Source organism: Rhinolophus ferrumequinum, chromosome 27 (assembly GCF_004115265.2).
Source record: "Rhinolophus ferrumequinum isolate MPI-CBG mRhiFer1 chromosome 27, mRhiFer1_v1.p, whole genome shotgun sequence".
In the NCBI taxonomy this organism is placed as follows: domain Eukaryota; kingdom Metazoa; phylum Chordata; class Mammalia; order Chiroptera; family Rhinolophidae; genus Rhinolophus; species Rhinolophus ferrumequinum.
The window spans coordinates 23,387,963-23,402,410 of record NC_046310.1 but is presented as its reverse complement, the minus strand read 5'-3'; the positions used below and the strand labels follow the sequence as shown (position 1 = coordinate 23,402,410).

The window sequence follows — 14,448 nt, the reverse complement described above, 5'->3', positions numbered from 1 at the left end:
AGGCTTGTTATCATTACTGTACCAATTACTATATCCTCAGAGGCCTTCTATGCCACACAGGAAGCACATACTGCATTAATTTAATCAGTTTTACTGAGCAATCACTACGTGTCACTTTGCCAAGTGCCAGGACAGCACAGGTAGAAGGTGACAACTGCAGGACCTGGTGATGGATTGTACACGGGCTGAGAGTAAGGCGTAAGGTGCCAGGGGGATTCCTCAGGTTTGGGCTTGAGAAATGGGTTGGAAGGGGAACCCAGAGAAGCTCCTGCAGGATGATAAGGGGCAGTTTTGAGTGAGTACCTGATGTAAGAAATTCAACTCCAAGTTGTCAAGAGCAGTTGACTGAATGGGCATGAAGCTCAGGAGCAGTCTGGGGTGGACACAGAGACGGAAGGGTCCTTGGCATAACTGAAGCTGGGGAACGCAGAAGAGATCACCGTAACAGGAGAGAATGAGAAACAGGCCGGGCCCAGCTTGAAGCTCTTACTTTCAAGGCTACATAGTAGAGGATGGACATTCAGAGGAAAAGCAAGAGTAATGGCAAGATAGGTAGGGAAGAACCAGGAGAGGACAATGTCACAGAAGCTCCGAGGGCAGTGTTTCAAGGGAAGTGGTCGGCAGCGTCCCATGGGGCCAAGGAGTGGAGAAAAGCATGGTTTGAAAAGTATCTGTTAGATTATGACAAAGTAGTCACTGACAGCTTGAGAGCAAGCCATCTGCGTGCTGACAGGTGGAAACCAGGTGAGAATGGGGAGGAGTCCTCACAGATTCGCTCGCAGGGGAGTAGGGGGCCTGAGGGAACATGGAATTGAGAGTTCTTTTAAGGTGAGGGGCTCTGAAAGCTGTTGCAATGCTCATGAAAAGAATTCAGGAGAAAAGGAGAGGTGGACAATACAAGACAGAGAGAGGATAATCAATAGTGTGAAGTCCCTGAGAAAATGGAAGAAGATCAGCCCCAGACTCCTGACTCTGCTGTAACAGGAAGATTCAGGAGCAGGCAAGTGTACAGACATTGAGGCGATTCCAATCTGATGGCCTCTACTTCCTCCGTGAAGTAAACTGAGGCCACGGTGCCCTGGAGCCACCAGCACTGCGGTGATGGATCACCTCTCCCAACTCATGCTGGAGGCTTGAAACCAGCCACCGAAACAGGCACATGGCAGACCGGGGCTTTCTTCCCTAAGAGCGGTTTTTAAACACTGACCGTCATGCCATTCAGGTGAGGGAAAGTGGGAGAAGAGATTATTAAACTCTAAACCTACCCAACAAATGTACTTCATCGGGAATTCTAGTACCTGATTTATTAAAGATTGAATTTTTCAAAATAATTTCAAACTACCATATACCGAGCGTACTTTTTAAAACCTTTGCATCTAAAAGATAAAATCACATGAACCTTTCCCTTTTTAAAGCTATTTTTAGCTTCAAATTCCAAACAAACAAAAACACTTATGTTATATAATGGGTACATGGAGGTTCATTATATTTCTTTGGTGTATGTTTGAAAACTTCCATAACTGAAAGGTAAAATAATACTGATGATAATAAAGTGATATTGGACCAAAACAAACAAAAAAGTTACTTCTTTATTAAATGCCTTCTTGGAAATTTAGGTGTAGGAAAACTGATGTTAACAATTGCTTAAGAAGAAGAAAGACAAAGATAAATACTCCCCACTCCAGAGGAGTTATATATATTTTATATTTCTTTGCCTTTCCATCATAAGTATTCCTTTCTCAAGTATTTTAGTATAAAACTTGTCTTTTTATATTTTTACATCTGCTTACCAGCTATCAAATAAATGTACTTAACTGGGTAGTCTAATAAAAGTTGTTAAAATAATTATATATCCTTACTTTATTGACAATCTATTTGCTTCAACATTTGTCCCTAGGGATTTCAACCAAAAAACATTTAAAAATGAGAATAGGCATTTCTATATGAATTGGATTTTCTAAGTATTCTTGAAAAAAGGGGGAAAACTGATTTTTTTTTCAGATGTCCTAGAAATCTAGAATAGATTATGTGGCAAGTGGTCCCCCCAAAAATAAATACATTCACAGAGCATCCTCTTATCTCAGACCTCTTGTTCCCAACCCTAGCCACATTTCAGAATCACTTCTGGAGCTTGAAAAGTATGTACGTAGTGATCCTGGTCCCATCCCAAACCTGCCAAACCAGTGTCTGGACACTGGGACCAAATATGCATCTATATGTTAAGCATGTCAAATATGTTATATCATCTGAAACTCTAAACCCTAAGAAGATGTATGATCTCCACTTTGCAGAAGAGAAAACTGAGGCCCAGAAAAGCTACCTAACTTTCCCAAGGTCACAGTTATTACACAGATGGAATTGGAACTAGGTAACTCCAAAGCTTAGATTGTTTCTGCTTCCTAAGGCTGCTTCTTAAGAAAGTAATTTTCTTTTCAATTTAACACAGTGCCTGCCAGTCAGTAATCACTCCAATATCGATTAGAAGAATGAAAAGTTGCCCCAATATGAGTACTTACACTACTTAGTTCATTCATAGTAAATCTTCTGAGGATAAAGTCAGAGATGCTCTCTGTAGCAGACATGACAAAGTTCTGAAGCAGAGTAAACACCTCATCTATATGGGGGGAAAAGTGCAATTAAAATAATAGAAATAAGTTATTTGGAACAAAACATACTAGATAGTATACAACTATGACAAGCACATGCGTGACTCACCAAAAAAGGATTCCAATAATGTAACAATCATTAATACCATGGAGAAATCTATAATTAATGTTAAAAATCATTGAGGAGTTCTAGATGAGCTGGAACAGGGACACACCACCCTCTCTCAATGAATGCAGGTCCCAGATCCAGACAGAATATTTGAAGCAGCTCTGAGAGGTAAAAAAGTAGCAGACGGATTCAGAAAGAAGTAACGTAGAACAGCAGTGAAAAGATTCTAGACTGGAACCAGATGCAGGAGCAGTTAAGAAAGTGGGCAGTAGAATGCACCCCAACTTTCTGGTCAGAGAATGAAAAGGACAATCTCAAGGAAGCAGACAGTGAGCCCTTAGAAGACTCCACAGAGGGAGGCGCCCAGGAAAGTGGTCCCAGAAATTGTTTTTTGACACCTGGGCCCACCCTGAACTTTTCTGCATGGATCAGATACTAACCAGCAAACCAAAGGGCTGAACTAACAGAGACAACTGCTCAGGTCCAGACTGGCCCCTGGATGGAACACAGGTGGCACAGGTCAAGACAGCACTGCAAAGGATCTGAAAACCAAACTGACAGTGGAACCAGCACCCACAGAAGCTGGGTTGGAATTGAGGCCTAACCCTCACCAGGCTGACTGTGTCCTGAACAAAAATACGAACATTCTGCACAGGACTTAAACAAGATCCAGAGTCTCATAACATAATATTCAAGATATCTGGGATGCAACCCAAAACAACCAGACATGTGACACATCAGGAAATTCCTAGGAAAAGACAATTTACAAACAACAACACTGAGATGACACTGATGTCAGAATAATCCAACAAATACTTTAAAACAACTATTATAAAAATGCTTCAACAGTCAATCAGAACACTCTTGAACAAATGGAATAGAAAATCTCAGCAAAGAAATAGAAGATACACACAAAAACCAAATCGAAATTTTTACAACTTAAAAGTATTAATAACTAAAATAAAAATAACTCACTGGATGGGCTCAATCACAGAGAGGAGATGCAAAAGAAGAGTCAGTAAACTTGAAAACTAATCAGTAAAACATGCATTCTGACCAACAGAGTAAAAAGAAAGATTAAAAAAATTAACAGAGCCTCAGAGACCTGTAGGATAATAATAAGATCTAATATACATGTCATGAGAGTCCCAGAAGAAGAAAAAAACTCATGCTGAAAAGAATATTTGAATTAAAAAAATGGCTGAAAACTTTCAAATTTGGTAAAAGGTATAAACCTACATATTCAAGAAGTTCAGGGAACTTGAAAATGAATAAGCCCAAAGAAAGTCATGCCCAAACACATTATAACCAAACTGCTTAAAACAAAAGACAAAGAAACACTCGAAAAAAGAGAAAACAACACATCACCCCGGGGAAGAACAGTCGGAATTGCTCCAGTTCTAATGAGAAACCACGGGGGCCAGAAACAAACAACATTTTTGAATTGCTGAAGGAAAAGATGTATCAAACCAGAATTTTATATCCAGCAACTAATATTCTTCAGTGAAGAAGGCGAACTGAAGACATTCTCAGATGAAGAAAAACTAAGAGAATTCACTGCCAACAAACCTGTTCAAAAAAATGCTAAAAGGTGTTTTTCAAACAAAACAGATATGATGACGTAGGGAAATATGGGAAAATGGAATGAAAGAAAAGCAAAGGGAATGGTCAATATCTAGGTAAATGTCATAGGCTCTTCTCTTGAGTTAAAATTTGCTTAATGGTTCAAAGCAAAACATATAAACTGTCTGGGCTAAGGCAGGGGTGGCAACTCAAGAGGTACCAGAGACATATGGGGAAAGACTCAGCTGTGTGGCTGCAGGGAGAGAGCTAGAAGGACAGCCACCATCATCACTCCATGGAGTGATAGATGTAGGCTACAAGAGAGCGCCATCTTTCCTGTGGTGAACCAACACCCACCGGGACAAATCTAAGACCATACTGGTCTGGTAAAATCTGAGCATGCACCACTTTAGTGACTCCCTTGAACCCTACCTCTCCCAGCTAGTGTGGCCTCGCCCTGGGCATTCTCAGCTCCTGGGCAGCCAGCCCAACCCTGAAAGCTGTGAGAGGCTTGTACAGCAGCCTGGGAAACTTTCAGTTGTGGGCAGTCAGCCCCAGCTCATGCTGCAGCCTTTCTTGGGTGGCTCTCAGAGGTCTGTGGGCCCAAGGCGAGTGGTAGCTGGCCTTGGTGTTCTCAGGCATTTCACAGAGTGGCCACAGGCTCAACACTGGCACAAGAACTGAATCTGCATTAACTTTGTGAAAACCACTGGCCATACTCTGTGACTCCCTGAGACCCCGCCCCTCCCGACTCGGGCATCACCACTGGGAGCACTGTCAACACCAGGTCAACCAGCCCAGCCCATGCACCTAAGGAGGCTCTTTAGTGGCTGAGACTTATGGGCAAGCAGTAGGTGGCAACAGACATAGGGGGGTCTGGGGCCATTTGCTAAGTTGTCCCAGGCCCGATACTGGTGGCATCCAGCCTCAGTTCATCGGAAGGCCACCCCTACTTGCCTCCAGGTTCAACAGGTAGTAGCCAATTGCATATAGCTTTGTAGCTCCTACCAGGTAGCCCCGAGCCAGTCACAGGCAAGGCTGAAATTGGCCTGCATGGGAGCCCCTCCCAAGAGACACCAGAAACAACACACCCAGAGGCCGGCTTCAGACCACACCAGAGCACTACCTGGTTAGCCCCACAAGCGGTACACCCAAAAGGGGGTCTCAACAGGCACAAGAGCCCATGGGGGCAAATCCTCCTCTGAGGGGTCAGCCCCCACACAGCAGGTCATACACTATGGGCATAGCTAATCCTCAGTCACCCTGGGAGTCAATCCCACCCACTGACATGCCAAAAACAATTAAGGCTCAACTATAATAGGAGAACACACACAACACACTCAAGGGACACTCCTGGAACACATGCATAGGAGATCAGGGAGATTGCGCCATTGAACCACACAGGACAGAACTACATAAGGCCACCAGCAAAGGCTGAGAGACACAGGAGATCTACCTAATACATAAGAGTAAACACAGAGTGGCAGCAAGAATAAGGAACAAAGAAACATGTCCCAAATAAAAGAACAGGAGAAACCTCCAGAAGTAGAACTAAATGAAATGGAGGCAACCAACCTACCACAGACAGAGTTTAAAACAATGGCTATAAGAATGCTCAAGGAACTTACTGAGAACTTCAGCAGAGACAGTAAGGATAAAAAAAAGGACATAGAAATCATAAAAAAGGACGAGTCAGAAATAAAGAATAACTGAAATGAAGACTGCACTAGAAAGAATCAATAGTAGATTAGATGAAGCAGAGGATCAAATCAGCAATTTAGAAGACAAGGTAGCAGAAAGCACACAATCAGAACAATAAAAATAATTTTAACAAAGCAGTAACAGAAAGATAACAAATGCCAACTCAGCAACTCGACCAGGCCCCCTGAAAGGTATCTCTCACTTAAACTGTGAACAGGACTCCTCATCTAAAACCTTCTCCAACTCCAGTCTTTCTAAGCTCAGTAAAAGGCAACTCCAACCTGTCCAACTTCTCCAAAAATCAAGTAACCCTGAGTATTCTCTTTTTCTCACAGCCCACATCGAAACCATCAGCAAGTTCTGTTGACAGAACCATAAAAATATACCTCAAATTATAACACAACTCCTGTATTCATGTCCAGTGCCTGGTAAAGCCCAAGAGCTTGTCTTCTGGTCTCAGTTTTTGTCCCCCTATGGCTTGCTCTCAACAGTACAGCCAGAGGGAGCTTTTTATTTATTTATTTATTTATTATTTATTTTTTTATTTTTTTATTGGGGTGACAATTGTTAGTAAAATTACATACATTTCAGGTGTACAATTCTGTATTACATCATCTATAAATTACACTGTATGCAGAGGGAGCTTTTTAAAATTAAGTCTGCTCTTATCACTCCCCCAAAACCCCCTAATAAAAGCCATCCCCTTAAAACGGCCCACGAAGTTCTACACAACAGTCACCCTTTACCTTGCAAAATTTCAAATTCATCTGCGAGTACTCCTCACCTCGCTGCCTTCTCAGACAGCCAGCACTCGCCCTGGGGCTTCTCCACATGCCACCCCCTCTGCCGGGAAGACCTCCCTCCCTCAGCTCTTGAAGCCTTTGCTAAATGTTACCTCCACAGTGAGCCTTCCCGACCACCTAACTAAATCTGTAACCCTCAACCTCCACTCCCCAGCACTCCCTGTCCCACTTTCCCTGGCTTGTTTTTCCCATCGCACCTATCAAACCGCCATATTTTATATCATTATGGCTTGTCATAGCTCTTCCCACCCCAGTCCAGCCACACAGTAGAGTGTAAAAATCCCACAGGGCAGGGGTTTTTGTCTCCTCTTTCATGACTAGATCCTTGTGATTTGAAACAGTGCTTGCCACAGACGCTGAGTGAATGAATTCCCCAATACCAGATGGAAGGTTTTTCAGAGTCTCCTTCCATTAAGAGGTACACATCTTCCAAAGGGGTATCAGCACAGAAAGTGTCACAGGTTAAATGGAGGAGGAGGGAAAAACACACCTAGCCATACGGCTTACCCACATCTCACTTCCTTTCTCCTATGTGTCATTCCAGCTTTAACGGGCTTTTTAAGAAGGAAAAGAAAATAAAACAAAAGCAATGGAAAAACGGAGGACAAAGAGAGAAGCCACTGCAGTTTGTACTCTCAAAAAGACGTAAAAAGCTGGGTGATAGGTGAATGGGGATTTATTACGGCATCTCAATTTTTTGTATCTTTAAAGATTTCTATAATAAAACATTGAAAATTAAATTTAAAAGACAATAAAGTCCGAGTTTTCCCAAACAGCAGTGCATTACTAGACCTCAATCATACGCTAATAGTGAGTACACCTAGATATTTGACTTTCCCATTATTTGTTCATTAACCCTTGTACAGTAATTAATTCCTAGACTATTTGCTCATTTATAAAATGGAAATAACTGTTTTCCTCTTCTCTCATCAAAGAAATCCTTTCAGGATTAAGACCTATTTGACATGGATGAAATTTGATATGGTTTAGCAGTTACACAGAAGTCAACTGCTATCAAATAAACAGGTATTTCTTTGGTTCATACTAGGTAATAAGGGAATTCATACATTCTTCAGGTGAGAACATGAAATGTGCATACGACTCCTTGGAAAACCCATTTTCATTATCTTCTGAGCTCTGCACGCACTCCCCTAAGAACGGGAACAGGCCCCGGGACTCACACACGGGCCCAGGGGTCATGCAGGCAGGTGTCCACACAGCACTGCACAAAACAGCAATAACTGAACACAAGCCAACGTCCCACGACAGGAGAATGAGCACTGTGCTGCCATCATACAACGCACCATTACGACAGGGGAAATGATGACGTCTCAGACAGGGCAGGGTGAACCTTAGAGGCGTGTTAAGTGAAAGGAAGTCACAGAAGACGTCGTACAGTAAAGTAACATTTCTATAAAGTCCACAAGCAAGAAAAGGAGACAGCATATTGTTGAGGTTTATCTATAAATGTGGTAAAACCATTTTTTAAAGTACATCCAAGTGATAAAGATAAAAGTCAAAATCAGGAGGCAAAAGGAGGGGAGGGAGGACTTCAGGTAACTTCACTCTTTGATTGGGCGGTAAGTTCACAGGCGCTTGTTTTGCACCATGACATATATAACCTCCTGTGCAACCAAAATCACAACAGTTTTCCAAAAAGCACCCGTGACCCTGCCCTGCACTTGAAAGCGCTGAGCCTAGTAAAGCAGTCAAGACGTCGAATAAATCCAAATTTATGCCCTTAAGGAGTTAAAAACCTTACAAAAAGTCACTGTTATGTGTACAGCATTTGGTTCTACTATTATTATCCAAAATATCAGAAGCTGGAAACTAGCTTTAATATTCTACAAGCATATATTAAAATTCTACCTTATCAATACTATCCTCAGGTTTAATTAAATACCAATATTTTCTTTTAACTTGAATTTCTACAATTCCAAATGAAACTGGTCAGAAAGGATTGGGAATCAAGGTTCACCAACCAACATTCTCATCTCTCATGTCCACTGGGTTTGCAACTGTTTCACAGACATCTTAGTTTGAGGGAAGAAAGCGCTCAATGCTTCTGTCTACTACCGTGATACTTTCTGTATAAAGTATTTTCTACTTAAAAGGTGCTTAAAGATTAACATTTAAAAATAATTATAAAATTGCTGCCACTCTCATGCTGTAACTTACTTTCTGCAACATCTAGCCTCATGGGTGCTAAGAAATGGATCTTGCTTAAACATATGAAATAGTGATCATTTTCAACGGTCTAGAAATCAATGAGAAGCATAAATTAAAGCAATAAAAGCAAATGAAATCATATTCTAAACTCAATAGTAACCAACAGATGTAAACACTAGAACATCAGCTCAGTGAGGGCAGAGGGTGTGCTCCTGCCCTGCTGTGTCCCCAGCGCCACCAAGGGCTACTCAGTAAATATCAGCTGAATGCACGGAATTTCCTTTCATTCTAAATACCAACAATATACCAAGTAAGATACGCATAGAAACTATTTATCCTCACCATCTTGGGTACTGGAACCTTTGAACAAGCAAGTGTGCAATAACTTCAACAGCAGCTGGAGGCATCTGTCAGTTTTCAGCAAGGGCATGTAGGCATTTGTACCCAACTTCATAAGGGCATCCAGAAGAGGATCTAAGAATATCCTCAGTACATTCTGTGTTATCCGCTTTTCACTAGATATTAAAAGACATGCCCAAATCAAGCACTTCAAAAGCATAAAGAAATTGTTTCCCACCTATAATTTGTGGAATTGGTTAACTAATGGATGCAATCTGACATAACCACTCTCACGATGACCCAAACACCTGGCACCTATAGGACTGAGCTTTCACTCCAACCTTCTCGCTAACCATTAGGTCTGCACCTTCTCGGAAAGGGTAGCAATTCGCTGGCATGAAACCACAGGAAGAACATACTGTGTCAGCTCCAGGCACCGCTGTGAAGGAAACCCTACGTCCTACTGATCTGCAAGTTAAAATACTGACACTTTGCTTCCGTAATTCAAAATAAAAACAAACAAATGCTAGTCAAGGAGATGAGACATATCAACAACAAAAAAATGCAAAGAATTAAGGATTTATGAAAAACTGTTATAACCAACGTTAGTACTAAGAATTTGTCTAGAAAAGAGATTTGATGATAATCAAATTAACTGCATATCATGCAAATGCAATACCTACTGAACCTGCTTTTGGCAACAATTATAATCTGAGAGAACTGATCTGATCACTTTCTCAAAATATCAATGAGTTTGTTTTATCTTTTTCCTTTCTTTTCATTACACACTTTACCAAGGGGTCAAATTCAGTAAATTTCTTTACCTAATCTTACAACCCATTCTTCTAATATTCTTATATAAAACCAGTGATTATTGTATACAGTTTTTTAAAACTTCTCTGACAGTTTAACTTACCAACCTAAAAGGAATAATAAGCCCTTATTACTATTAATTTATTGTTAACTTTAAACATTTCTTTAATACATTGCCAATGTTCTCATTCTCTCCTTTAATACACTGTAGTCAACTCCATGCCAGTCATGGAAAGTCGGAATATGCACCATAAATCTGAGTAGCTGTTTTTAAAAGCTTTGCTTGCAAGTTCAGAAGCGCTCACCTGTATGGGCTCTTCGTTCCTTCCACGTCTACAGCCAGCAAGACCATCAGAGCAACAAGTCTGGCCTCCGACCAGTCAGGCATACCACACTTTTCTTCTGCTGAGACAGCAACAGTTTAGGTTTACAAAGCATTCACAAAACCTTCCAACATGAAGCTTCAAAAGCAAAGCACCTAAATGATTGTCTTTCCAATATGACATGATTACAGAAATACAGCTGAGATGAAATGGCTCATGGTTACCCTCACTGAATAGAGGTAAAACACACCTTGACATGCTGCACATGCCATGTCCTGACCTCGCTGTGCAGACACGGTGGTTCCTGTGCTCACGGAATTCACAGAGTACAGGAGTACAGGAGAAAAGCACTCACCAAACACACAAAAGAATGTAAAATGATAACTGCAGTGAGTGCTGTAAATGGTGCTAGCAGAGTATACACTAGAAGGATGTGCCTCGTCCGGGAGTTAGTGAAGGTCACGCTGCAGAAACGGCAGTCAGACTAAGAGGCTGAGAAAGAAATGACAGGTGGAGGGAGACAAGACTTTTCCCGGCAGCAGAGCAAACCAGGGGCCACCTGGCGGAAGCGAGTGTGCCTCCTTCCAGGAAACGAAAGGGTGCCTGCGGCTGGGCACACAGGGGAGGGATGACAAAGACGAAGTCACAGAAACAGGTGGAGAGACCCGGCGGCTCTGCGGGCCATGTGAAGAGTTTTTTCTTTACCGTAATGAGGAAACCGCTGAAGGTTAACATGAGGGCACAGGCATACCTTCCTGTACTGCACTTTGCAGATACTGCAGGTTTTACAAACGGAGGGTTTGTGGCAACCCTGCATTGAGCAAGGCTATCGGCACCATTTTCCAACAGCATTTGCTCCTTTGTATTTGTGTCACATTTCGGCAATTCTCGAAACATTTCAAACTCTTTCATTATCATTGCACTTGTTCTGGTGGTGTGCTCAGTGATCTCAGTGGTACTACTGTAATTGCCCCAGGGCACCACTCCCACTCCCACATAAGACGGCAAACGTAAGACGGCAAACTTAATCCTAAATGTCGTGTGTTCTGACTGCCCCACTGACCGGCCGTGCCCTCATCCATCTCTCTCCCTCTCCTCTGGCCTTCCTATTCGCTGAGATACGATATTGACATTAGGCCAATTAATAACTCTACAGTGTTCAAGTGAAAGGAAGAGTCACATGTGTCCCACTTTAAATCAAAACTAGAAATGATTAAGCTTAGTGAGGAAGGCATGTCGAAAGCTGAGATAGGCCAAAAGCTAGGTCTCTTGCACCGAACAGTTAGCCAACCTGTGAATGCAAAGGAACAGTTCTTGAAGAAATGAAAAGTGCTACTCCAGTGAACACACGAATGATAAGAAAGAGAAACAGCCTTATTTTTGACATGGAGAAAAGTTTCAGTGGTCTGGATAGAAGACCACACCAGCCATAACATTCCCTTAAGCCAAAGTCTAATCCACAGCAAGGCTGTAACTCTCTTCAATTCTATGAAGGCTGGAGAGGTGAGGAAGCTGCAGAAGTAATGTTTGAAGCTGGCAGGGGTTGGTTCATGAAGTTTAAGGAAAGCAGCCGTCTCCCTAACATTAAAATACAAGGTGAAGCAGCAAGTGCTGATGTAAAAGCTGCAGCAAGTTATCCAGAAGATCTAGTTAAGATAATTAATGAAGTAGCCATACTCTAAACAGCAGATTTTCAATGTAGAGGAAACAATCTCACACTGGAAGAAGGTGCCATCTAGGACTTTCACAGTTAGAGGAGTCAGTGCCTGGGTTCAAACCTTCGAAGGACGGCTGACTCTCCTGTTAGGGGCACGTGCAGGTGACGGTACGTGGAAGCCAATGCTCACTTATCATCCAGAAAGTCCTCGGGCCTTAAGAATTATGTCAGATCCGCTCTGCCTGTGCGCTATACATGGAACGGCGAAACCTGGATGACAGCATATCTGTCTGCCACGTGCTTTACTGAATATTTGAAGCCCACTGTTGAGACCTACTGCTCAGACAAGAAGATTCCTTTCAAAATATTCCTGCTCACTGACAATGCACCTGGTCACCCAAGAGCTCTGGTGGAGACGTACAATGAGATTAATGTTGTTTTTGTGCTGCTAACACAAATCGATCTCCAGCCCATGGATCAAGGAGTAATTTTTATTTTCAAGTCTTAGTACTTAAGAAATACGTTTCATAAGGCTACAGCTGCCATAGATAATGATTCCTCTGATGGATCTGGGCAAAGTGAATTGAAAACCTTCTGGGAAGGGCTCACCATTCTAGATGCCACTAAGGACATTCGTGATTCATGGGAAGAGATCAAAATGTCACCATTCACAGGAGTTTGGAAGACGTGGATTCCAACCCTCATGGATGACTTTGTGGGGTTCACGACTTCAGTGGAGGAAGTCAGTGCAGATGTGGGGGTAACAGCAGAACTAGAACGAGAAGTGGAGCCTGAAGATGGGACTGAATTGCTGCAATCTCATGATAAAACTTCAACGGATGAAGAGATGCCTCTTATGGATGAGCAAAGGAAGTGGTTTCCTGAGATGCAATCTACTGGTGAAGATGCAGTCAAGACTGTTGAAATGACAACAAGGGATTGGGAATATCACATAAACTCAGTTGATAAAGGAGAGGCAGGGTTTGAGAGGACTGACCCCCAACTTTGAAAGAAGGTCCTACTGTGGGTAAAATGCCATCAAACAGCATCACATGCTACAGAGAAATCGTTCATGAAAGGAAGAGTCAGTCGATGCGGCAAAATTCATTGTTGTATTTTAAGAAATTGCCACAGACACTGCCCTGATCAGCCAGCAGCCATCAACATCCAGGTAAGAGCCTTCACCAGCAGAAAGATTAGGTAGGTCTCACTGAAGGCTCAGATGACAGCCAGCATTTTTTTATCAAAATATTTTCTAATTAAGGTGTGTACATTTTTTTGACATACGCTATTGCACACTTAATAGACTACAGTACAGTGTAAACATAACTTCTATATGCACCAGGAAACAAAAAGAGTCATGTGACTCGCTTTATTGCGATACTTGCTTTATTGCTGGGGTCTGGACCAAACCCACCCTATCGCCAAGGTATGCCTGTATACAAAGAAAGAGAAATTTGTAAGATCGAAACTTGTATTTTAAAAAGATTTCTCTCTAGATACAATGTGGAAAAGAGATTGCAGGGGAAGCAAGAGTAGATGCGAGGTGACTGGTGAAGAGGCAAGTCTAGTATTTCAGCTGAAAGAAGAGCATTCCCTGAAATGGAACCAGATGAGGCAGTAAACACACGCGCTGGTGCCCCAGACCAGCATCTGAATCCCAGCCCAACTGTTCATTAGTTGTAGGACCTTTGACAGTCGATTAACCTCTCAGAAAGTTTAAGGCATCTTCTATGAACTCAAAGTGATAAAACCTATGGCTTTCCTTGGGTTTATTATAAAAATTAAACAATATATGCAAATTTCCTAGAACAATCTTTGGAAGAGAGAACTTGGTTAACTAATAACATTAATATTTTTTATCTCTGAAAGCCAGTTATGTGAAAGTAAGTCATGGGTAGATTTCCTCATCACTCACGGTATATTACTATAGTAAGATTATACACTTCACCTCAACTCCCAAGAAAGATTTAGGTAAAGGGTCTAGTTTTCCAGCCCAGTGATTCAAATACTTAAAACATTTAAAAATATTCTAATATATTTTAGAAGTGATTTAATATATTTTGATAGAAATTTATCAAAATAGTACAGGAGACTGACAATATTAAAAATATATACTTGCATGTAGTTAATTCAGTTTAAAAATAAAACAAAAGGATAAACTTTACTGCATATTATTTTTAATGCTATAAATGCTATTTTCTTGCCATCAATAAGAAATCTGTATTTTTAAAATCTAAATGTTGATACTATTCAAAAAAATTTAGGTTAAATTTATGTGTTATAAAGATGAATTATTGAAAGTTCTCTGAAACATTTTTACTTACATTAATACTTTATATCCCACATTTACAAATTCATTCAT

General features: G+C 41.4%; 1 protein-coding gene across 5 annotated transcripts in view; it reads right to left on the bottom strand.

Moving 5' to 3' along the window:
* TARBP1 (TAR (HIV-1) RNA binding protein 1) overlaps positions 1-14,448 on the bottom strand; it is a 72,322-nt gene that overhangs the window by 32,958 nt on the left and 24,916 nt on the right. For 4 of the 5 annotated variants that reach the window (XR_004422247.1, XR_004422248.1, XM_033099561.1 and 1 more), the window contains exons 11-13: positions 10,409-10,508; positions 9,294-9,466; positions 2,517-2,614 (exon numbers count right to left, since the gene is read on the bottom strand). Coding sequence is in view for 3 of the 5 variants with exons in the window: in XM_033099561.1 (XP_032955452.1) it covers positions 2,517-2,614; positions 9,294-9,466; positions 10,409-10,508 (371 nt within the window). In the remaining 2 variants the exon portion in view is untranslated. The remainder of the gene's footprint in view (positions 1-2,516; positions 2,615-9,293; positions 9,467-10,408; positions 10,509-14,448) is intronic. The other variant, XM_033099560.1, reaches the window with a different exon arrangement.